At 44.9% G+C, this 25226-nt stretch overlaps 1 protein-coding gene across 4 annotated transcripts in view; it reads right to left on the bottom strand.

Moving 5' to 3' along the window:
- Positions 1–7950: 7950 nt before the first annotated feature.
- Positions 7951–25226, bottom strand: part of PLAT (plasminogen activator, tissue type) — a 35062-nt gene continuing 17786 nt past the window's right edge. For all 4 annotated transcript variants that reach the window (XM_061592375.1, XM_061592374.1, XM_061592378.1 and 1 more), the window contains 8 exons: positions 21262–21353; positions 18376–18547; positions 17415–17500; positions 15584–15773; positions 14206–14342; positions 13474–13614; positions 11519–11667; positions 7951–9254 (listed from right to left, as the gene is read on the bottom strand). In XM_061592375.1, the coding sequence (XP_061448359.1) occupies positions 9096–9254; positions 11519–11667; positions 13474–13614; positions 14206–14342; positions 15584–15773; positions 17415–17500; positions 18376–18547; positions 21262–21353 (1126 nt within the window). In that variant the 3' untranslated portion in view covers positions 7951–9095. The remainder of the gene's footprint in view (positions 9255–11518; positions 11668–13473; positions 13615–14205; positions 14343–15583; positions 15774–17414; positions 17501–18375; positions 18548–21261; positions 21354–25226) is intronic.

Here is a 25226-nt window from a genome sequence, read left to right as displayed (position 1 = left end):
GGTAGTGCTGTTGCAACCCATCTTGGATCAGGCTGCCACCCACTAGTGGTCCTGCCAACCCACCATTTGAAAACAATGGTCACATCGAGGCCATCACTAGTTCCATTTCAGCAGAATCATGGTTATCCTCAAAGGGGTGGGAAGGGAAGGGAGGGGAAGGGGGGAAATGTGAGTGCTGAATTCAAATGGGACTGAACTGCAAAATGTATAAGCTCCCTTCACCTGCAAATCCTATGAAGGAGAATTGCCATCAAAAGGGGCTGCAGGGCCAAGCCCCCACCCTCATCTCAAAGATGGTGCCTCACTCTCTAACCCTGCACCCAGCACTCATTCATTAGGAGCAGACATCTGCAAAGGAAAATCTACACACTTAGTCTGCAATCCAATACATGTCTATTCAGAAGTAAGCTCTATTGGGTTCAATGGACCTTACTCCCAGTTAAGTGTGTACTGGGTTGCAGCCTTAAACCTCTAAGCACAGTAGACTTTCCATGTGTTCTGGAACCCTGCCTAAAAGTGGCATTCCTCTGCAGATGTCCATGCCTCATTTGTGGATGTTGGGGGGTGAGGCAGGGATGCAACCTTGAGAGCAGCCCTTTCCTACATATGACCCCTTCACATAATTCATGCATAAAGGGGGAGGTATGGGCTGTGGCATTTCAATGCAAAAGCATGTAACAATACTTAATTATTTAGAAACAACAGAACATATCAATAAAACCAAATGAACTACATAAATACAGATCTAAAGTGGGGGGCAGACTTCATGCTTGTGGGATCTACTTTGTTGTATGTTTTGCTTTTTACAAGAACCTCAAGATCCATCAACTGGAACCAAAGACACAAGACATACAATTAAGATTTAAAAGAATTCTGAGCTGAGGACTTAGTTCAGTTCTGAGACTCAAAATAAAATTCAAAGGCCTTCCACACACACCCAAAAAAATCCCACTCCTGGTTATTTATTTTATTTATTTATCATTTGCCTTATATCCCACCCTTCTTCCCAGCAGGAGCCCAGGGCGGCAAACAAAAGCACTAAAAACACATTAAAACTTCATAAAAACAGACTTTAAAATACATTAAAACAAAACATCTTTAAAAACATTTTAAAAGCTTTCAAGACATCTTAAAAATATTTAAAACAATGTTTTTTAAAAAAGTTTAAAAACATATTAAAAAGCAATTCCAACACAGAAGCTGATTGGGATAAGGTCTCAACTTCAAAGGCTTGTTGAAAGAGGAAGGTCTTCAATAGGTGCCAAAAAGATAAGAGATGGCGCCTGTCTAATATTTAAGGGGAGGGAATTCCACAGCGAGGTGCAGAAAAGGTCTGTTTCCTATGTTGTGCAGAACTGACCCCCTGATAAGACGGTATAAGAGCACAGTGATCAACTGGGTATATAAGGGATAAGATGGTCTTTCAGGTATCCTGGTCCCAAGCTGTATAGGGCTATGTACACCAAAGCTAGAACCTTGAACTTGGCCAGGTAACAAATGGGCAGGTTATCCACCTGCTTCTTCATTTCAGCAATATTATTGATTGATTTTATTACGGTCGATGACCAGCAGAAATCACGGTACAAAATATAAAAACATCATAAAAGGAATTAACAGTGCAATACTTGTATGCTAATGAGCATATAAACACAGTCTAAAAACATGCTTCAAATTGCAACGATCATTGATTTGTCAGCGCTTTTCGGAGTTTAATCGCTGCATCACAGAAGCTCGCGACCTTGGATGTTACTAGGGGTTTTTTATCAGCTAAAAGGTATTGTACATAAAAAGTAGCATCCCTACCTGGAAACTTCTGTAGGATAGGGGTAATAAACCAACTACAAAGGTCATGATAAAAAGAGCATTCTAATAAAACGTGACTTACAGTCTCTACAGCACCAGTATCACATGGACAGTGACGTTCAGCAAACGGGATTTTTTGATACCTACCCTCTAAAAGTGCAGATGGTAGGACATTATGTTTGGCCAGTGTGAATGCTTTCCTGAGTCTGGGTATATGTAGGAGGTCCAGATAATGCGCCGGGGTAAAAACCTTAGGATAAAGGTTAAGATCAGGGCTAAGACCAGCGAGGGACAGGAGGTTTTGGAATTCTATATCAAGTGTTCTCTGCGTAATAGCCGACTTCGCTTGGGAGAAGCCTAACGCTAGGATGGTAGAGGGGGAGAAACCTAGAACAGTGAGTTTAGTAAGTAAAGATTTCTTCCATTTTGACTGATAGTTATCCAATAGCACGAGGGGAGCCAAACTGACTGGTGCAGAAATCAGTTTTAGCCAGTACCTAAATTTGAGCACCCATATGCGAGCCTCGATGGTAGGCAGACCGGCTTCAAGGTGTAATTTGGCGTTTGGGACACATGGGGGGGTACCCAATATGTTCCTTAGAAACTTGGTTTGAACAGTTTCAAAGGAGGTATGGCTGCCATAGACACTTATCTGGGCACGATATAGTAATTGCGAGATGACTTTACCAGAAAATACCTGCAACCTGTCAGGATGATCATCAACTATGCAGGATGATAAGTTACTTAGTAGGTCGGTGGACACAATAAAGAAATCAATTGATGATGCTCCTGTACCGGAGAAATAAGTAAATTCACCGCTTTTGTCGCCCTCCAAGGACCCATTTGCTAGGACAAGATTCAGTCTAAAAAGCACTTGGATAAGACAGAAGCCAGCATAGTTAAACTCTTGATCTTTAGAGCGGCGAGTTGGTAGAGTATGGATCTCATCAGGGGCAGGGGGGACTTCGTGGAATTGGGCATATAAGGCCTCATCGCTAGGACCTATCCTGGTGTTGAAGTCGCCCGCTATCACCACCGCTGCCTCTAGGTAAAGCATTGTCAGCTTGCCTATGTAAGCCTCTAGTTCTTGACAGATTTTATTTATTCGCCTTTTTTGATGGTTCGGGGGGAGGTAGACGTTTATTAGTAGCAAACACGTCCAGTTAAGCTTGAGAACTAGTGACATAGCTAGCTCTGACAAAGAATCCAGTCTAGTAGCGCTGGTTCTAAGATTTGTGGCAACCAACACACTCAGTCCACCTTTGGGGCAGCCGCCTTAATCACTGGGCGTTGCCGCCAACAAATGGCAGAGTAGCCGTCCAGTTCTAATGCCTCAGTGGTCCAGGTCTCTTGGAGGAAAACAATATCATACTTGTTTACATAGTCCATAAAGGAGGGGTCTGCAGCTTTGGACTTCCATCCTGCAATGTTCCAAGAGAGAAATAACAACCAGGATGCCGAGCAAGTTGTTTTTAGTCAGGGCTTAACAGGTTTGCCTCCCGTAATTTGTTGGGATAGAGAAATATTCTGCATATGGGGAGCACTAGCCGTTGGAGGTGGTTTGGTCAACAGAAACTCGATTGATTCTAGGATTGCATCCACCCGACTAATGTTGGATATATATATCTGCTTAGGGTTAGAAGGAGACCCCCTATAGGCAAGTGCCTTTTGGAGGGAGCCTTCCTCATTTTTGTCCAGCCATCTCATTTCTGTCCAGGTAGGTATTGGACTACTTGTAACTATTGCCCTTGAAGATGTAATTGTCTGATTCTTCTTTATGGGAATTTGGGCTAAATTCGCTGCTGGGAGATTAATTTCTGCTGTGGTTGATCGGAGGACATGTAAATTACTTTCTAGAGGCCTATGGCTAAAAGTCGTGAACATAGGAGTTACCTCTGTCATACTGAGGGGATCCCCCAACAGTTGGTATTCTCTCCAGGCACTATTGTTGGATGTCCCAGCCGACAAGTGCTTTAGTTGTATGATTAGTCTCTGCAGCCTCAAAACAATATCTGTTTGAGCTGGTGCCGGTAGCACGGCGTAGGCTTCAAATAGATTTTTTTCTTCTTCACTGAGCGCATCATTCCCATCAGCATTCCCTAGACTATGGACTGGGTTGTAATCCATAGTCGCTGATTTAGGATTGACTAGGTGAAACGGCACCAACGAGGGTAAGGGTTGCTCAATCTCAGCTTCCAACTGAATTAGATTTTCTCCAGGCGCAGGGTCTGACGTTGCCGGAGGTTTTTTAGTTAATATAAGCGAACGACTAATTAAGAGCTGTGGAGTAGCTATATTTTCGAAGACTCTTAATGTTGTTATGCCGATTGATTGCAGGGCGTCTCTGTTTTTAAATAACTGACTAGTTTTTCCAAACAAGCTGCATTTCAGCAATATAATTTAGGTGGCAAGGGGTCATTGTGTTGCTACCATTATTATCTTTAGAGACAGAAAGCTTTGCTGATCTACTTTAGATAATCCAGAGAACACCAGTAGATGTTGATCTACTTCCTGCCCACCCTGATCTAAAGATTTAAATTTAAAAGGGCCAGTGAAATAAAATAGATAGAGCCTCGTTTGGTGCAAGTCCCTGGGGTAGGAATGGGTGAAGGTTCTCTGTGTTTCTCATTTTTCCAATCCTAAGTTTGGTTCTCCACATTTTGCAGCAATTTGTGATTTATTTTTTAAAATCCTCATAAAAATTCATTAACATTTAAGCGTGAATTTCTCTCAACACTTTGGATGCAGTTTTGACTTGCATATGTATTTCTGCAAGCATTTTCTCCTAATATAATGCATTTTGCTTGTTATTTTCACTAATACATGCATTTGTAAGCACACTTTACCCTAGTATATGCATGTTTGTATATATTACTGCACAACTGCATTGCAAAATTTGGAGAAGTGTGAATTTCAAAAGAGAGCTGCATTTTGGTTCACGTCTTGATTCAGAAAGTAGGAATTAGATAAGTTTAGCTTCAAATGTGAACTGAATCAAATTTCCATCTCTACCTGGAGAGAGCAATCCACAGCGACAGCAACAGAACAGAACCCTTCTCTGGTTGCCACTTGACCTGCTTCAAAAGGCATATGGAGTTGGACATAATCCTAGAAACTCTTGCAGATTCATGCAGGAGAAGGTGGTCCTTCAGGGTCCTAAACTGCTGTTTATGGGAGAATGCTACTCTATGCATGTTATATTTAGCAACGGAATCAGATATGCACAGCAGCGCACAGCAAGGCTGAACTTGCTGCCGTGTATATAAAGGAAAGCAAACACTTTGTTGTTATGTGCCTTCAAGTCGATTACAACTTACGGCGACCCTATGAATCAGCGACCTCCCTGTTCAGATCTTGTAAGTTCAGGTCTGTGGCTTCCTTTATGGAATCAATCCATCTCCTGTTTGGCCTTCCTCTTTTTCTACTCCCTTCTTTTTTTCCCAGCATCATTGTCTTTTCTAGTGAATCATGTCTTCTCATTATGTGTCCAAAGTAGGATAACCTCAGTTTCATCATTTTAGCTTCTAGTGATAGTTCTTCTAGTGATAATAACCTAGGTCAATATTGCCAACACTGACTGGCAGTGGCTGTCCAGGGTTTCAGGCAGGGATCTCACCCAGCCCTACCTGGAGATACTAGGGATTGAATTTGGGACCTTCTGATTGCACAGTGTGTTCTCTGAATTATGGCCTTCTTCCTACGACTCCTGTGAGAGAGCTTCCCTACAAATTGTCACCACCACCACCACCACCACCTCAGTAGGTCTGATTTCACACCCCATGTCTGGTACTACACAGAAATCCACACATATGCCCCAGATCTCTGTAGGAAATATGCAACCCTCCAGGTATTGTTGGACTACAAGTCCCATCATCCCTAGCTACTGGCTCTCCTAACTGGGGTTGATGGGAGTTGGAGTCCAACCACATCTGGAAGGCCACAGGTTCCCCACCCGTTCTATGGAAAGCACCCTGCAGAGGCAGCCAAGCAATGGGGAGGGGAAGGCCTGTTTCATTTCTCTGAGTCAGCAAGCCTTCCTCTGAGGGCTTTGCTTCACAAACAGCCCAGTCCTCTGATGAACTGAGCTGGAGTGAGGCCCTCATTCCTGAAAGGCATCTCATCCCTCTTTGGAGGGATACATAAGCCGGCTGGCTGAGGTGGCCTGGGGTTTTGTCTTTTGTTTTGTTTTCTTTTGGGTGCCATTGGTTTTAGCTATGGGTGGGTTCGGTTTCGTTTTATATTGTAGTTCTTGGGTTTTTATGTAGTTTGTATGTTGTATTTTACTTTATCTTGTACGCCTCCTAGAGTGGCTGCTTGTGTGGCCAGATAGGCGGCCTAGAAATAAAATTTATTATTATTACCACAGCAGGAGGCTAAATCAGATCCTGTTCTGAACTTGACATCAACAAAGCAGACAGATCTTGTGAAGCTGGGAAAAGAAGAAACCTGACATTTCTGGCCCTGTAAGCTCTCCGCCATCACCTCCCAGTTAGGGGTCATTATGTGATGAGCACAGGTGAGCTCATTGCCCCAACAGACTTGCTTGTGCAGCTGTTGCAGAGGACATTGCCGTGCTTTCTGCTTTGTTGTGTCTACAAGTGAAAGAACTGAGTGTGAGCTAGTTTGTCTTGGTGTAAAGCATTAGGGAACTACCAATGCTCATGGCCCTCACCCAGTGGCTCCATGTAAGTGGGGCAGTGAAATCCACCCCAGGTTTTAGTAAGAACTTTCAAGGAGCTGTCCAAAGTGCTTCAGCAGGACTAAAACCCAGAGCAGATTTCACTGTCCCACTGACTTGGAGCCACCAGCTCCCACTGACCACACTCCTCTTCACTGGGAGGTGCATAATCAGATCAGGGGTTGTGCCAGGCCTCCATATTGCACTCCCCCCAAAGGATCAGGTTTGTCGCTCAGCTGGGCGGGTGGGAAGGCGGGGTACTCTTGGATCCAGTGCGCTCACTGAAGGCAGAAGTGGCTGCCATAGTGCAGCAAGTCTTTTAGCAGCTTAGGCTGGACACAGATAACCTAGTTTCAATGTTCTATGCTCTGGGAATTACTGCAATGGGTTATACATGGGCCTGCCCTTGAAGACAGCTGGTGCAGAATTTGGCAGCCTGATTATTAATGGAGACCGCGCATTTTAAACACATCACACTTCTTAATTGCCTGTATGTTTCTGGGTCTAACAGAAGGTGCTGGTTTTGGGACTGTGTTAGTTGAAGGAACATCTCTTCCCATGGCTGTATAAGATCATCAACAGAGGCCCTCCTCTGAGTCCCCCTTTCTGCTGAAGTCCAGAGGGTGACACCAAGAGAGAGCTGCTTCTCTCTCTCTCTGAGGAATGCACCCACTTTAGAATATTTTCAGTAACAGAAAGTAACTTTGCTTGTCTCCTAATTTTTTTAACATCCCCCCCTTAGCCAATGCTTTTAACATCCTCTTGGGGTTGCTTAGGTTGACAAGGATTGTGTCTGGCCTTGAGGAGAGGGCTTTCTTGTTAGGTTGTGAATGTTGGTTTGTTGCATTTTCTTGATAGAGCATTTATAAATGTTTTAATTATATTATTAAGTTGCTTACAGGCTTTCGCACAGCAACCCCTAAATTTATTATCAAATAATAGTTAGCAGGACTGCAGGCTATCCTGTGTTGATCACACAGCTAAGGGGATCCAGTCCAGAACTTTTCTGCTGGTTCTCTCTCTATTTGTACTGTCTTTGTCTGTTTTTCTATTTCTATCATGGGTGCCTCAGCATCCTACTAGGCGGCATACAAAAATCAAAGAGGGGTGCATCCTTACCCCCCAGGCTTGCAATCTAATAAACTATGGCATGCGAAAGAAAGGGAATGCGAAGGAGGGAAAGGAGGATCACAGAAAAACAGCAGGAGTTAGAGGAGAAAAATGCACTTTTAGTAAGCAGCCGTTGGGATCAATGACAGAGAAGCATTCCAGGCATATGGAGCAGCAAGGGGATGGTCATAAAACACAAAGATAAACAATGTGGTGTGTGAAATGTAGATTAACACATGAAAGTTGCAGAGATTATACCTCTACCTAGGAGTAAGTCCCATAGAACTCAGTCGGACTCACATGTGTCTAATCAAGATTACACTGTTAAGGGGGCTTCCAGATGACCTGTTTTATTGAGCATTCATCATGAATTCTGTACAAGGTTAGATGACATTGTTCCAAAGCAATTGTTGTCTTGCATTTTCCAATCATTTTCCTTATGGCAAAAAGTCTGATCTTTTGGGGAAGTGGGGTTTGCAGTGGAGGACCTCCCAATCATTACCACTTTGACTGCCTAGTGCAAAGTCACAGGCAGTGAGAGATAATTCTCTGTCTTGTTCAGCCCTTCCCAAAGTTTTTATGCTGGCACTACCTCTGAAACATCAGGAGAGACCGCAGCAGGAATGGCTCCAAGCAGTTGCCGCCATTCAGAACCACCACAGGTATGGAGCCTCGTCTTCAACTGTCACTGTTTGCAATAAATGCTTGCCCTCTCTAAAATGAATGGATGTCTGGCTTCCAGATGCACCTGGTCATTGTGTAGGAATTTTTATTTTATTTTATTAAGCTTATATACCGCCCAACTAGCAAACAGCTCTTTGGGCGGTGAACATAAAAACATATACAATAATAAAATTACAGGATCTAATACAACAAGTATATAAAAGTACACAATCTAAAATAAAATTACAACATTTACTCAAATTAACTTAGATTAAAATGCCTCAGAGAAGAGAAAGGTTTTAACCTGGCGCCGAAAGGATAATAGTGTCGGCGCCAGGCGTACCTCCTTGGGGAGACTATTCCACAATTCGGGGGCCACCACCGAGAAGGCCCTAGATCTTGTTACTACCCTCCGGGCCTCCCTATGGGTCGGGACCCAGAGGAGGGCCTTCGTAGTAGACCGTAGTGTACGAGCCGGTTCGTATCGGGAGAGGCATTCCAGCAGATATCGTGGTCCCGCGCCGTATAAGGCTTTATAGGTTAGTACCAACACTTTGAATCTGGCCCGGAAGCATATTGGAAGCCAGTGCAGGCGAGATCCTCCTCCTGTCAATCCCTTGAGTTTCCTGAGGAGGATTTTTTTTTGGGGGGGAGCTGTATTTGCGTGAGGTAGTGTGGCATACAAAAAAAGAGAGACCTAAGGTACCACCCGAATTGTGTGCCTCCCTTAACTGCCATGTGCCACTCCATGCGCATGAGAACAGTCTCTCGTTCAGGCATCCATATCTCTCCCTGATGCAAGGAGAGCTCACTGGGAAGGGTGACTGGCTTGCTGATGCCATTAAGGTTTCATGTTCTCCTGAATCCAGCTCAGATAGCGAACCACATTCGTGTAAACGCCTGGGATGTCTTTCTTCCCACAGCCCACGCCCCAGCTGATGATCCCAAGGAGGTTCATACGGCCATGATTCAGACAAACCAGAGGCCCCCCAGAATCACCCTGCAAAAAAAGAAGATAGTGAGCAACAGGATCTTCATTCATTTTTATTCACTCCCAACTTACTGAAGATGGGTCTTCAACATTTTTAGCAAATGCCAACCCAAGACAGTTGGTTTCCACGTGGCAAAAAAGCTAAGGGCCAAGCCAGATGCCACTCCACCACTAATTGCATGAACTGCCATTTGCATAAATGGTTTACAAACAAAGTATATCCAGGGGTGGGCAGACAGTTGTCATTTGATGAAGCCCTGATCTGGATGAGGCTCCTCACACCTGCTATTTGCCTTGGAAGGAAAGCTGCTATAGGTCACATCCACACTGCACATTTAAAGCACTCTCATACTACTTGAACAGGCAGGGAGAATCTGAGGAACTGTAGTTTGTTAAGGATGCTGTGAACTGTAAGTCTGTGAGGTCAAGCACCCTTAACAAGCGACGGTTCCCAAGATTCTTTAGGAAGCCCTGACTGTTAAAGTGCTGTAAGAGTGCTTGAAATGTATGGAGCTTTCCTCCCAATGCAAACAGCAAGAGTGTTGAGCCCAACTGGGGGTGCAGCAGGAGGCATGCACACATGCACATGCATGGTCCCCAATCTGGATTGTAACCATCTGCCTGCTACTTACTTTTAAAAACCCATTCTGAGAAATTGCCGATTGGTCCTGTCTTACCCCCACCCACTGTCCTCCCCATCAGTGAAATATATAACTGGCTTTACTCAGGGTTTTTAAAAGGTTTTAAGGACTATTTTAGCCTGTTTTGTTTGTTTTTAGAGATCTTTATTTGCTGGTGTTTAAGAACTGTTTATTTTACTGGTAGTAGCTTATAATGTATGTTGCATCCATCCCTGGAATTGGTTCTGATGAATGGTAGGCTATAAATCTTCTAAAAAAGAAACAAACTAATACAATTGACATCTCTCTGCCTTTTTATGGAGCCCAAAGACTGTCCCTCAGGTCAGTTGCTATGCTGTCGTCCAGGATTAACCCCCCCAGCCGGTTTTCCTATGAAAAGCTCATCTAGGAACCAGCAACCAAATAAACTGCCTGTACTCCAGTACTAAACTGAGCAAACCTTTAGAGGGATCAGTGGGTTTTGTTTTTATTTTTAGTGCATGAACCCCATTTCCAAGAGGTTCACACAAAAGGGTTATTCCACTTTATGAGAAAAGGGTAAAAGAGGCTCCTAGAACCTGGTGCCCTTTGGGTGTTTTGGACTACAACTCCCATCATCCCCACCTAGCTTGGCTGTGTTCCCATCAGCCCCAGCATCATACAGTATTTCTAGCTAGGGCTCATAGGAATTATAGTCCAAAAGATCTGGAGGGCACCAGGTTGACAAAGGCTAGTCTAAATTATGGCTTCCCCTCTCCCCCCCCCCCGAAAAATACTAAAGCCCCCAAGGAGAAACCATGATAGAATTTTATGACCAGTGTGAAGCATACATTTTTCTCCATCTCCCATAATTGTAAAACTTGGAAGTGGCCATATTAAATTGACTAGCGATCATTTCAGGATGAGGAAGAGGGCATATGTCTTCCATCAATGTATCATTAACTTAGGGGGTTCGCTACTACAAAGTGTGGGGATGGCCAGCAGCTTAGGCAGCTTTTTAGAAAGGCTGGACAAAATTCAGGGCAGACAGCCATTGTGGCTTATTGCCATGATCTATTTGTCCTGCTTTGCCCATCTCAGAAATGGAACCTCCACATTCAGAGGCAGTGTACCTCTGATCCTCAGAAGCTAGGGACGAAGAACAGGGGGTGGTTTTTGCTTTGGTGACCTGCTCATGTAAGCTTTGTAGAGATATTCAGTTGGTGTTGTTGACAACAGCAGTTTTTAAGCCAACTACTCAAGAGTAGACCCACTGAAATTTATTAACTTCAGAGGTTCTACTCTGAGTAGGACTAGTACTGGATACAGCCAAGGATGCTGGAGAAAATGAACCTTTGGCCTGATCCAATGGGGAAATCCATGATGTTCTTAGAACTGGGTTTTGTTAGCAGAGTCCCATAAATATCAGATGGAGTCCAAAGAGAAAAAAAACTGATTACCCAGTAAAGTGGTAATGGCCTAGACAAGTGAGACATATTCAGCTCCCTCAGAACTACACAGCCAATCAGAACTTGAGTTACCTCATGCCATTCTGACTGGTTATTAAGCCAACACCTCTCCCTAAGCCCTTAGTTGGCTGACTAACTGTGAATAGAATTAACCCTTAGGTTACTAACTGAATGATCCCTGCTGTTGTACGTCCGACAGGTTTACCTTGCAGGCATCATCGATCTGCCTGGTGTCCCCTGCGCACAACATGTTCTCAGTGACTGTCCTGTTTGCAAGTTGCTTAGGTGTGCACTGGCTGGCTGGATACAGCCTCACATGTCCTTCCTTCAGACGTTCCGAAAAGAAAGGAGAAACTGTTGAGAGAAAGGGAATGTATTCATCTGGCTCCTGAAGCAGCCCAAAGACAACAGTTAATAAGGAACCATTTAGCAAGTCTATGCTCTGTGTTCCATGTATTGCAGAATATACAATCACCAAGTGCAGAATCCAGGAGCCTAAGAATCTCGGCTTTCACTTTAAAATAAAACGAGTCTCCAGTCCTTAACGTTATCATATAGGCTTAAAAGTAGATGCACTAATCCTGGCAAATTTTCAAAAGAAGGGGCTGAGCAACGTTTCCACTACTCGGGACAGAACTTCAGTGCCCAGTACAACATCCAGCTTTTCTCCTCTGTACTCCCACACCACAAACACAGCCCTGAGTGAAGATGAGAAAATATTGTGGCACTACTGAGGAGTTCATAAAACAGGTGTAGTATCCAGATGCAAAGGTAGCTTATGATCTGGTGTAGAGGAGGCTGAAATGGTGGAATATTTCTCTATACAAAAAATGCGTTCTCTGCAATGGAAAACTAGATGTCAGAGAAAAGTTGGTTTTCCGTATTCGGAGAAGTAGTTTAGTTTAAGCGAGCAGTCCATCATGAAAGCCCCCACTGGCATTCTGAAGAGATAGAGCCCAGACACAGGTTGACTGCCTCACTGAGGACTAGGCCCATGAGCTGCCCACCTCTTCTCTAGTTTCTTTCCTTTTCAACTTAGCAGACTTCTTTGACTTTGACTGCCGGAGCACACAGAGGTTTGAGAAGAAAGGAAGTTCTCAAAGAGCTTCGGATGAAGGGGTCATGACTGTTGGGGATCTGACTCATTGTAATGGAAGCCAGATGGCATTCTGGTGTAGACTCAGTTCAGTCACATGGATCAGTTAGTAACCAAATAGGAATTCAGCTCACATACACACACTGCACCAAATCCGGAGAGGGGATTTGAAGTTTGTTTAGAGAGGCCGTTTCTGCAGCCTTAACTGCAGCTGCACAACTGATGGATTCTGGCAGCCAATCTCATTCTAAATCAAGTGGTCTCAATTGCAGCAAGCACAAAAAGCTATTCTGAAGCTGCACCTCCGAACCCACTCACCCTGGCCTGCCATGTCTAGGCATAATACAAGGGAAGTGGAAGTGGCAGAGTTGAAGCACTATGCAAGGTGGGCACTGTACCCACTGGGAAGTTCTCCAACACAGTCCTCATTGCTCAAAACTCAGAAAGGGTTTGATACACAGCTTAGGGGAGGGATGGGGGAGAAATTTGTTAGTTTGCATTTCAAAAGCAAATCTACCTAACTTGCACTTCCCAAACCAAAAATGCAGCTATCCTTTCAGATTCACCCACCCCCGAATTTTGCAAGACATTTCTCCAGCCAAAGAATGCATGCAGAATAAGTGTATATTAGGGAAATTGCACACGAGTGCATATATTAGCAAAAATAACATACATTTATTATATCTGGGAAAATTGTTTGCAAAATTAGGAAAAACCACTTACAAAAATACATACAGCGGTATTCAATCAAGTCCTACTCAGAGCAGACACATTGAAATTAATGAACCTAAGTTAATCCATTAACTGCAATGGGTCTACTCCAAGTAGGACTTGCGCTGAATACCATCCACATATTGTGAGAAATGCACATGAAAGTGTACAAAATTTTGTGCAAACTTAAAAAGAAATAATCTCAAACTGCAGAAATGGAGCAAATTGGGCTTCTGAACAACAGAGAGAAACCAAAACGGACAGATTGGTCTATCCCTAGTTAGGGGGTGGGGCTTCTTCCTCTTAGCACAGCTGTCACAGCCCATAGTTTGGAGCCAGCCAGTCATTCTTACATTCTTCATGTTTGCCATAGCCAGAGATTTCACATTCCGTCCAATCTGGCAGCTTCAGCCCAGGCTCCGGGAGGCAGACAGGCCGAACGAAGTCTGTTTCTGTTGCACACTCGTTGGACAACGACTTCAGCTTCAGCAGAGCTGGCAAAAAGAGGAAAGCAGAAAAAGGCAGGGTGAGTGAAGGTGAGAGGCTGGCAAAGGGCCGTAGTTCAGTAGCAGTGCATCTGCCTTGCTTGTAGAAGGTCCCGAGTTCAATCCTCAACGTCTCCACGTAGGTCTGGGAGAGACTCCTGCCTGTAACTCTGGAGAGCCACTGCCAGTCAGTGTATCATCATCATCATCATCATCAATTTACATCTCACCTTTCTTCCCGAAGGAGCCCAGGGTGGCCAACACATCAACAAAACCATTTTTAAAAACCATTCTAAACAGTTACAATTAGAAACATTCTTTAATCTAATTATCTTCAGGAACACTCTCTTTCTGTCATCAAACGCCTGGGTAAAGAGGAAAGTTTAAATTCCTCCTGAATGTCAATAATGACAGAGACAGATGCACCTCACTGGGAGGGGATTCCACAAATGGAGAGCCACCACTGAGAAGGCCCTGTCACGGGTCAACACCAACCAGGCAGGTCCAGAGCTGCAGTCCATACTGAGCTAGATGGACCACTGGTCTGACTCAGTGTGTGGCAGCTTCCTTTGTCTAAGCCCAGGGAGGAACAGAACTTACCAATGTCGTTGTCATATGTTCTTGGGACAAATTTTTTATGCACAATACATTTCTCCACTGGGAATGTCTGTTCAGACCATTCGGGATTCGTGCGGGACGTCCTGCCCAATACAATTTTGAGGCGATTGGCGTCAAACCTATAGAATAGGGAAAAGTTTGGGTGGCTGGCACTTTCAGGTGCAATTTAGTCTTCCTCTGCAAACACAGCCTTCAGCTTCCTTGCTCATCTGCTGAAGGACTTCAAGGCCCCAGAGCTAGCCCAGACCTAGCATAGTGGTTGTCTAGAAGAGGAACTGGTAGCCCTTTGTTCAAACCTCAGCTCAGCCATGCACCCATTGAGTGGCCTTTAGCATCCTTTGTTTTCCCATTCCCACGGTACAGATGTGTGAGGATATTGGCTACCTTGCAAGGTTGTTGTATGGCTTACGTTCATACAGAAATGACAACACCATGGCTTGCCAAAATAAATGCTAAGCCTTATTGTGAGTTGAGCATGTGCATTTGGTGCTCCAGAAAATCCATGCCGTGTGATGAGGAAGCCAAATTCTGCAATCAATACATTATGCAAACTCGGTGCATCTGCATTACATTGATTTAGCTTTGATTGATCTGTTTCTTTTAGGTTCTGGAAGAAAAACAAACCCTGAAAGCTTTTTCAAAAGAAAAAGGATCAAAGGCTGGAAAGAAACATAGAGATGTTTGCAAGCTCTCAGGCGCTGCCACCATGAGGGCTAAAAACGGTGACTTCATTTCTTGTAAAGATGAAAAGGTGGAGGTGCTTTAGGAATGCTACGCCACTTACCAGGGTGTGTACATGCACAGCCCTCTGGTTCATAACCTCTCTCTTGTGGAGACCCAATGGATGCGAAGGAGCCATAATTCAGAGGCAGAGCGTATGTTTTGCATGCGGAAGGTCAATCCCTGGCACCTTTAAGTAGGGCTGGAGGAAAAAAAATCTGCCCAGGAACTTGAAGAGGTGCTCCCTTTCAGAGCAAATAGTGCTGAGCTCGATGGGGGATACAGCGCTAGATGGGCACCAATGGAACTTTCCTCCCAATGCAAATAAAGATCTGGATCGCACCAGAGAGGTTAAGGATTGCAAAGCCTTCTCGTGGAAGAGTCCCACTCCAGATCAGGGCCGTTCCCTTCTGGTTTACTCTAAGAAAAACTGCTTGTTGCATGAATAATTTAAAAATTTATTATTTCTGATTGCATGAATGGTGCAATTGCTAATTGCATGAATGGTGTTGCATCCAACTTGGCCCTCAGCCACCAGAATAACAGATCACCTCTGCTTTCAAGAGACTTCCGGGGGGGGGGGTGGGGAGTAGGGGCAGGAAGTCTGGAACAGCTGACAAATCAGGCGCAGGTCTCTTACTTTTCTGTGAAGCAGTGGGCGGCTGAGAGGACCCAACAGGAATTGATCAGAATCCCTCCGCAGAGGTAGCCCTCTCTTCGTTGCAGCTTGACAAAAATGGCTGCCTGCCACGGGTGGGACTGGATATACGAGTAGAGACCTCCTTTGATCCGGACCTGGGCTACTTTATGCTCTCTTAATCCACATGTGGCTGTAGATTTGGGGGGGGGGGAGGAGAGGAGAGAGAAAAATAAAGAAATAAGCATCTGACCTGCACGCAATGTCTGCAGCCAATGTCACCTCCAGGTTTGAGCAGCCTTTGGGCAAAATCCTGGGCCCATCCAGACATCCATTTTATTGTGTATTCATGATGATTTGTGCTCACGATGGTTTAGATGCGATCCCGCTTTCAATATTGTTTGCGCCTGCAAAGGTTTTGGGGTGGACATGCTGCTTCATTTACAACGTCCCATACCTTCCTGCTAAAATCCTGTAACTTTCTATACCGCTAGCATTCCGGTTTGTTTATTTCTTTATTCCCTCCAAAACAGCCATACTGCAGCAACCCTGGGAAGGCATTGCAGAACAACTAATAAAGCAGAATGGTGTGTGGATGGCCCAGAATCAATCCACCACTAATGCACTATTATTGCATCAGTGACGTGTTGCAGGACACAAACACCACACAAGCTTGGAGGGGGTCCACTCTCACAGGGCTGTTGAGGGTTGCTGCTGTTCTCCCTGCCACCGTTTGCTTGTGCCCCCCTCTGGGGAGAGTCAGGGGGAAAGGACAGGCGAGCAAGGAGGTGGCAATGCTGAGAAGCAGGAGGTGATCCAGTGGGCTCTTGATGGTGGGGGACCCTTTGCTAGGGCATAAGCTGTAGCAACTACCCAGCTATACCAACCCCTGACTTGACGAGGTTGAAGTCTGTAGTCATTCCTTGAAGCAGCCCATTATTATCATTATTATTATCATTATTTGCAGCAGCATTTACTGCCCACCTTTCACCCAGAGATCCAAGGGCGGGTCACAACAACCTTAAAATACAGGGTCAAAAACAATGAAAAACAACCAAAATCACAAAAGGGGCGGGTCCTAAAAACATACGCCTCCGGTGTCAAAGGCCAGGGGAAAGAGGTGCGTCTTCCGCATTTGCCTGAGGCTGTACAGTGAGGTTGCCAGATGCACTGCAGTGGGGAGGGAGTTCCACAACTTAGGGGCTGCCACAGAGAAGGCTCTCTCCTGGGCCGCCACCACCCTGAGCTTCTGAGGGTGGTGGAACTACCCAAAGGGCCCCCTCTGCTAATCTCAACACCGGAGAGGGTCTGTAGGGAAGGAAGTGGTGCCATTACTGGTGACAGAAAAATCCTGTGTAAAGAAAAAAATTCACAGGCGTTTATTCTATCCCTTGGGAGCTGTAGTTCTGCAAAGTGGGGGGGAGAGGTCTCTAAAAGGTGCTTCTCAGCACTCTCACCTCTTTGGCCATAGATCAGTGGCAGAGCAACTGTTTTGCACGCAAAAGGTCCCAGATTCAATCCTCAGCATCTCCACGGAGCTGGGAGCTGCCCTCTCTCTGAAACCCTAGAGAGCTGCTGCCAGTCCGTGCAGCCAATACTGAGCTAGGTGGATCAACAGTCTGCCTCATTATAAAGGCAGCTTCCTCTGTTCCTACATTCCGCTTCTCAGGATTCTGGGACAGGGTGGTGGAAACCACCATCATTACATGTTGGGGCTTATACAGAAGTTTCCATTTCTAGGGCAGATCTGCCCACAGACTTCATTGCCACCCTAACTTGATCAGCATAAGAGCGTGACTGTGGCTCCAGATAGAGCAGGCAGGGCAACACTTACAGCAGGCTGGCACATCGCAGTGTTCCCATTTTCTCTGGCCGCCCTTGATCACATGGCACCATGGCTGGGTGTCATTGTCAGGATTTCTGCAACACACACATGCAAGAGGATTATTTCAAACCTTTCCCCCCACTCAGCAACAGTGTGAAGTGCCCAGACTCAAGCCCCCAGAGAATTAAGAAGCTCCAGAGTTGATATCTATCTACCTATATAAAAATGTAAGCTCTCACACTGTTATGACATCACAGCATGACATTGGGGGCGGGATGCAGTGGCAAAAACCACCGAGCGAGCCACGTGGTGGCAGCAGTGGCCTGAGCCAATCTGGAAATGAACAAATACTAAACTATGAAGAGTTTCAAATGTGTGTGTGTGTTTTAGGCCCAGGCAAACACTGACGCAGACTGGGATAAGGTCTCTACTTAAAAGGCTTGTTGAAAGAGGAAGATCTTCAATAGGCACTGAAAAGACAACAGAGATGGCACCTGTCCAATATTTAAGGGGAGGGAATTCCCAAGGGTAGGTGCCACAGCACTAAAGGTCTGCTTCCTATATTGTGCAGAACAGTCCTCCAGATGATATCTGCAGGAGACCCTCACCTGCAGACCACAGTGATCGACTGGGAATATAAGGGGTAAGACGATCTTTCAGGTATTGTACACATTTTAGGCACAATCTTCCCCTAAAATATGCATTTCCTCTAAAATACATTTTATATGCATTTTTTGAACCAGCACAGCATTATAAAATTCAGAGAAGTGTACTATTCAATTGATAGCTGCATTTCAGTTTGCATTCGAGTTTGAGGCTGCCAAATTAGGTCAGTTCACTGTAAGATGTGGACTGAACAAACTTCTTGTTTACCCCTAGTTGTCAGTTAGCTTATCAATAAGCCCTTTGTTGCACCCGGTCCCTCTTTTACAAGAGGAACCTCAAGGAGAAAAGCTGAGAATCTGCTTACCTGCAGTAGTTGTGGCTACTGAGACCGAGCTGCTTCGCATCTGCCCTAAAGGCATTATAGACCTTCCCAGTAATGATCTCTGAGTCCCACCTCAGGCAAGAGGCCCCAGATTTCGTGTGGTTGTGGCTGCCTCGATAGCTGTTGCCCCTTCCAGAAATGCATGTGTCGTTTTCTGTGACAAGTGAGACAAAAATGGCAGGTTTGAATTCATCCTGCACCACACGTGTGACGCCCTTCCCTGGCTCTCCCTGTCAGGTTCCTACCTGCGCGTGGCTACTGCCTGTCACTAGGCATCACCAGGGACTCCACCAGTCCGGACCACTCTCTCTTATGGTTTCCCTATCCACTCTAGCACAGATCTCAACAGATCCCCCTGCTAAGCAACCACCAGTAACGTCCCAATACTAGTATTCCCAGAGACTCTGAATACTGGTATTGTTACTCTCTTCACCGCTGCCACCATTTGTTACAGTTCCCCTTCAGCCTTGGTCATTACCTTACCCTCCCTTCTGGTCTGTGAAACCCCAGCCAAGGATCAGGCCTTTGGTAAACCAAATTAAGTATTTATTACAGATAACAAAGCTAACAAGATTAACAGGATTTCTTCTTAAGGCACATAAGCATATGGTTTTACTCAATACTAATCCGAACTCCACCCCCCTCCTTCTCCACCCTCTCCTGTGGCTTGACTGTTTTCCTGACTGTAGATCTTAGATTGTAAGATTCCTGGGGCTAGGATATGTTGTTGCTGTTCTTGTAAAGCACCATAGAGGTTGCTGGTGGAGGGATTTTTCTTTCCTTTTTAATTAAAATGAATTGAATTTATGAACTAGAAAATTGACATTCATAGAAGAAAAACTGAAATCCACAAATCTTAGAATAAAGCTTACACATACTTAAATATGAGTTAACAGGACTTGTCCTTAGTAATAAACAAAACCATAGTTTCCGCCCCTCCCCCCAGCAAACAGGAAGGTATCAAAAACCAAAATGCAACATTAAGGAACTACTGACATCACGTGCCTTCAAAACAGTGCAAAGGCATAGTTTGAATCTGATACCCTCCCATTTGTCTTACAATATACAATAAAAGCATTTTTATTATAGATTTATCTTCTGTTACTCCTTTCTTTCTGAGGCAAACTCCTACGTTTTTCTATCCATTCTTTAAATAAATGGTGTTACTGTTAATCTCCATTTTCCTTCAGGTGTGACCCTAGTGGCAGTTACCATATATGAAGCCAATTCTTTTACGTTTTTGCCTAATCAGGCCATCCAAATGGATGCTAAACAAATAGGTAAGGACTGTGGTGGAATAGCCTCCTATCCCCTTCATAAAGCTATAATTCCCAGAGTTCCCTGGGAAAAGGGATTGACTATTACACCACTGTAGTCCATGGGGCTCATGTAATCATTGCCTTTGCATATGTATGGCTATTTTTATTATGTAGACTTGCCTTTAAGAGGTTAAGATTTGCAAGTGAAAGCTTAAAATGTTTTTCTCAACTTTGAGCACCTGCAAGAAACTCAGCTTGTGGCGCATGTGCCAGTAGAGGGTGGCATAGACAGGTCAAGATGTCCTGTTTACACCAGAACAGTGTCCTCTCACACAGATAGGGTAATCCGTCAAGTGCCTTGACACCCCAGATCAAGAGACTGTGATACTTCAAAGATAGTGAGATAGTAGCCATAAGCCTATTAGGCACAGGGCAGCTTTGATACCTAGTCTGATATAGTATAATTCACCATGTATTCTGTCAAGATGCGATGATTTGATGTAAGATAGCGGCTAATGATGTATTCCGTCACCATTTGCCTTGCCAAGATTTTCTCTATAAAAGGTGCCTGTCTAGCTCAGCTCAGGGTTCAGACTTCAACGTCTCTGCGAGGGACCTTGACAGTCTGTTCCACTGGGTAGGCATGCCTGTTATATACCCAATAAAGTCTCTTTTGTGAGTAAACTTTGGATCTGGCTCATTGATTCCTTGGTACTGACCCTAAAAATCTGAAGTAGCCCACAGCCAGGGCAATACAACCACTCTGGGAGGGGAATAGGGGTCTCCTAACATCTCTCATCACCTTTAACAAATGGCCCCTCCCAGGATTCTTAGAGTGGGGCTGGGAGGAAGACATGACTGTTGAAAGTGATATAATACTGCTTTAAATACATAGTGCAGACAGAGCCAACAAATGCATTAGCACATGTGATTTCATGTCATATTGGCCCTTAGCCCCACTAACAAAACTGTCCAAAGCAACACAGAAAATGGCATCCTGCCAGGGGCTCTCTCTTCATGCCAAGGTTCAGTCCAGCAATCTGGTTTTCAAATCCTGGAAAGTGCCTATGAGGGCATTTTTATTCTCATCAATAACTGCAGCCTATTCCCTACACACCCTTGTGTTACAAGAGAAGGGGGCAAAGGGGGCAGCAGCATAAGCTAAGCTGGACTGTTGCTACGTTTAGGCTGGCACTCTGAACCCAATCATTCCCCCACCTCCGCATGCAGTCGGGGGGTGGAATCCTACAAAGTCGTTGGGATAGTGGAACAACTTCCACTTGCACCAAGGAACAGCCCCTCCTTTTTTCCCCCTGCACACTCCCCCAAATCCAAATTTGGGAGCAAAATCAGAGCAGATTTTGGGGGGAGGGCATGGGGGGGAAAAGAAGAGAAGCTCCTTTGCATGAGCAGAAGTCTTACAAATGACTTCACAGGATACAACCCTGGGTTTGCAAAGTTGCCAAAAGGCTAAATGGACTTCCAAAAGCAAGCCCCCCCCGGTTTGCCTGCTCATCCTGCCTTGCCTGCCCCCACTTTTTTCACGGCACAACATTTTCACATTTCCAATCTCGGTCCTCTCCCTAGTCTAGAGGAGCCTCGAACCTACTGTTGGAGCAGGGAGGGACGTTGCAGTACTCCCAGGTGTACAGGCTGGCTCTGAAAACGAAGCACCAGGGCTTGGAGTCAGAATCCGGATTTCTAGAGAAAAGAGAAAGTTGACCGTACTTGACATTTTGTACCATTCATGAATTTATGGGCAGACTCTGCTTTCGGGGGGGGGGGGGGAGAAATGCAACCTCAAAAAAAAATAGGCAAACATTTATAGTCATAATAAAATAATGCACAGGCATGTGTATTTTAATGTATTATGCTTTTTTAGCCTTACATGTGCATACATTATTATCAGTGTTCTATTTTATATTTGCTGGTCTTTGACCAAAGTGAAAATTATTCACCAATATGCAAAAAACCTTGTGGTTTAAGAACGTACCTATAGCCCACAGGTATTTCTATCAAACTTTAAAAAGCAGGGAAATTAAGAACCTACCTATAGCCCACAGAGACACAAGTTACCAAATTCTTCCAAGCTACACAGGAAGTGGATTGGACTGTGAAAGACCAAATTGTGTTTGCATTTTGACAAATTTGTAGGGCAGTACAATATCTCAGAGAGGAGGTCAGGTCTCCTGCTCCCCTGGTGCATTCACTATAGCTACCCAATTTCCCCGCTTTTTAAAGTTTGATAGAAATATCTGTGGGCTATAGGTATGTTTTTAAACCACAAGGTTTTTTGCCTATTAGTGAATTTCTCTGCTTTTTAATCCAGGAGGTAAGAAATGGGATCCTGTGCAAGTTTGCCGAGAATGGATTGATCATTTGCATGCTTATTGAGTTCAGAGGGATTTACTCCCCTGCAATCATGCTTAGGATAGGCGAAACTGACTACAGGGGATGGGGAGGGGAGGGGAGGGGAGGAGGAGGAGGGAGGGGAGCAAGGGCAGAGGGGAGGAGAAGGACAGGTTTGATCATTTGTACGTTTATTGAGTTCAGTGGGATTTATTCCCGTGTAATCATGCTTAGGATAGATAAAACTGACCATGGGGAGGAGGAAGGGGAGGGGGAGAAGGGGAAGGAGGGGATAGGAGGGAGGAGAAGGGAGGGTGGGTTTGATCATTTGCATACTTTTTGAGTTCAATGGGATTTATTTCTGTGCAATCATGTTTGAAAATGGAAATGGACTGCCTTCAAGTCGATCCCGGCTTATGGCGACCCTATGAATAGGGTTTTCATGGTAAACAGTATTCAGAGGGGGTTTACTATTGCCTTCCTCTGAGGCTGAGAGGCAATGACTGGCCCAAGGTCACCCAGTGAGCTTCATGGCTGTGTGGGGATTCGAACCCTGGTCTCCCAGGTCGTAGTCCAACACTGACCCAGAGAAGGGGCAGGGAGGGTAGGAGGAGGGGGAGGGGAGGAGATTGGGTGGGTAGGCACTGGGCAGAGGGGAAGCCCTTTCCTTTCCAAAAGGAAAACATTGTAAATAGTATTGTTGCTTTTCAGCGTTTCCCCCACCTTTTTATTCTACAGCAGACACATGTAGCCTCCCACCCAAATTTAAACCAAAGCTGTCCTTGGCCACATCCACAGCAGACCTTTATTTCATTTGAGACAGTCATGGCTTCTCTCAAAGAATACTGGGAAATGTAGTTAGTGAAGGATGCTGAGAGTTGCTAGGAGATGCCCTGTTCCCCTCACAGACCTTCAATCAGAGCGGCTGACTGTTAAACCAGTCTGACCACTGGAGCTCTGTCAGGGGAACAGGAGTTTCTTCTTAGCCCCCTTCACAAACTACACTTCCTAGTATTCTTTGGGGAAGCCATGACTATCTCAAGTGAAATCAAGGTCTGGTGTGGGCGTGGCCCCTTGGTTAGCCAAGCCAAGCCAAGCAGCTGTGAGTCTGGCTTTTTGAACACTGACAGTTGGTTCTTACTGAGCATGCCTGACACTATCATTCAGTTCAATGCAAAATTTATTAAATTAATTAAAAATCAACCAGGCATTTTTTAAACTTTTAAACTGCAGAAGATGAAGGTCAGAGTATGGGGCAAGGTCAGTAATAGGATTACAGGTACTCTGTGAACATGGCTGATTTTTAATGAATTTCAACAGATTATGAGAACTGACAGAAAAAAGTCCAAAAGGGGGCTGGGTTTTTTTTCTCTCTTTTTAGACTTTGAACTCTCTTTTCTCTCTGACTGTTTTGTGTATCGCCAAGAAAATCGAGAGGGTTGTTAAGCAAGTGTTTCTGAGTTCAGGACTATAAGTTTTGTAAGGTTTTGTTTTGAATTGAGCTTAAGGGAAGCAGCAGAATGGCATGGGGGTATTTTCAATTTAACATTGTGGAATGTGAAAAATCCATGCTGGCTATATTATACAGCCACTCTCATGGCTGTATAATTACTACTAATAAAATATGCATAGCCATGTTTAAGGACATGCAAAGAGCCCTGTTGGGTCAGATCAAAGACCTCTCTAGTCCAGCACTCTGTTCTCACAGTGGCCAATCAGATGTCTGTGGGAGGCTTCAGAGTAGAAAAAAGAGCCACAGCCCCCTCCCTACTTGCAACCCCCAGCAATTGGTATTAAGAGGCACAGAACATGGCCACTGTGACTAGTAGCCACATCCAAGAATTTACCTAATCCTCTTTTAAATCCATCCAACTATGGGAGCCAATTCTGTAATTTAAATATGCACTATGTAAATAAGTACTTCCTTTTGTCTGTCCTGAATCTTCTAACATTCAGCTTCACTGGATGTCCTCAAGTTGAAGTGTTATGAGAGAGAGAGAAAATTTTCTCTATTCACTTTCTCCACACTGCGCATGATTTTATTCCCCCCTACCGTGCCCTCCCTATTCTGAACTAAAAAGCTCCAAATGCTATATATAAGCTTTTCTCACAACAGAGGTGATCCAACCAGTTGATCCTTTTGGTTGCCCTTTTCTGAATCTTTTCCAGCGCTGCACATAGGGGAACGCTGGAATTCACTCCCAGAAGAGGCAGTGATGGCCACCAACTTGGATGGCTTTAAAAGAGGATTAGATAAATTCCTGGAAGATAAAGCTTATCAATGGCTACTAGTCATAGTACTCGAAAGGTTGCCACAAAGGGGAGGACCAGGATCTCTTCTCGATTGTCCCAGAGTGCAGGACACGGAATAATGGGCTCAAGTTGTAGGAAGCCAGATTTCGACTGAACATCAGGAAAAACCTCCTAACTGTTAGAGAAGTACAACAATGGAGCCAATTACCTAGGGAGGAGGTGGGCTCTCCAACACTGGAGACCTTCAAGAGGCAACTGGATAGCCACCTGTCAAGTATGGTTTAACTTGGATTCCTGCACTGAGCAAGGGGTTGGGCTCGATGGCCTTAGAGGCCCCTTCCAACTCTACGATTCTACGATAGCCATGACGGCTATGCTCTACCTAAACAGTATGCTTCTGAATATCAGTTGCTGGGAACCGCAGGAGGGGAAAGTTGTGTTGTGCTCAAGTCCTGCTTGTGGGCTTCCTGTAGGCATCTGGTTGGTTGGCCACTGCGAGAACAAGATGGGGGAATATAGAATCATAGAATAGTAGAATTGGAAGGACCCTATAAGGCCATCAAGTCCAACCCCCTGCTCAATGCAGGAATCCAAATCAAAGCATTTCCAACAGATGGCTGTCTAGCTGCCTCTTGAACACCTCCAGTGTTGGAGAGCCCACTACCTCTCTAGGTAATTGGTTCCATTGTCATATGGCTCTAACAGTTAGGAAGTTTTTTCTGATGTCCAGTCAAAATCTGGCTTCCTGCAACTTGAGCCCATTATTCTGTGTCCTGCACTCTGGGACGATCGAGAAGAGATCCTGGCCCTCTTCTATATGACAACCTTTCATGTACTTGAAGAGTGCTATCATAGTAGATGGGCCACTGGCTTGATCAAGCAGGTTTCTTCTTATCGCCTTACCTTGGGTAGAGGGAAGCATTTAGGGACAAGAACGCAAGTGGTCAAAAAGGGATGGGTCAGACCGAGCAG

This window comes from Rhineura floridana, chromosome 12 (assembly GCF_030035675.1).
Source record: "Rhineura floridana isolate rRhiFlo1 chromosome 12, rRhiFlo1.hap2, whole genome shotgun sequence".
NCBI lineage: Eukaryota > Metazoa > Chordata > Lepidosauria > Squamata > Rhineuridae > Rhineura > Rhineura floridana.
This window is presented reverse-complemented; position numbering and strand designations above follow the sequence as displayed.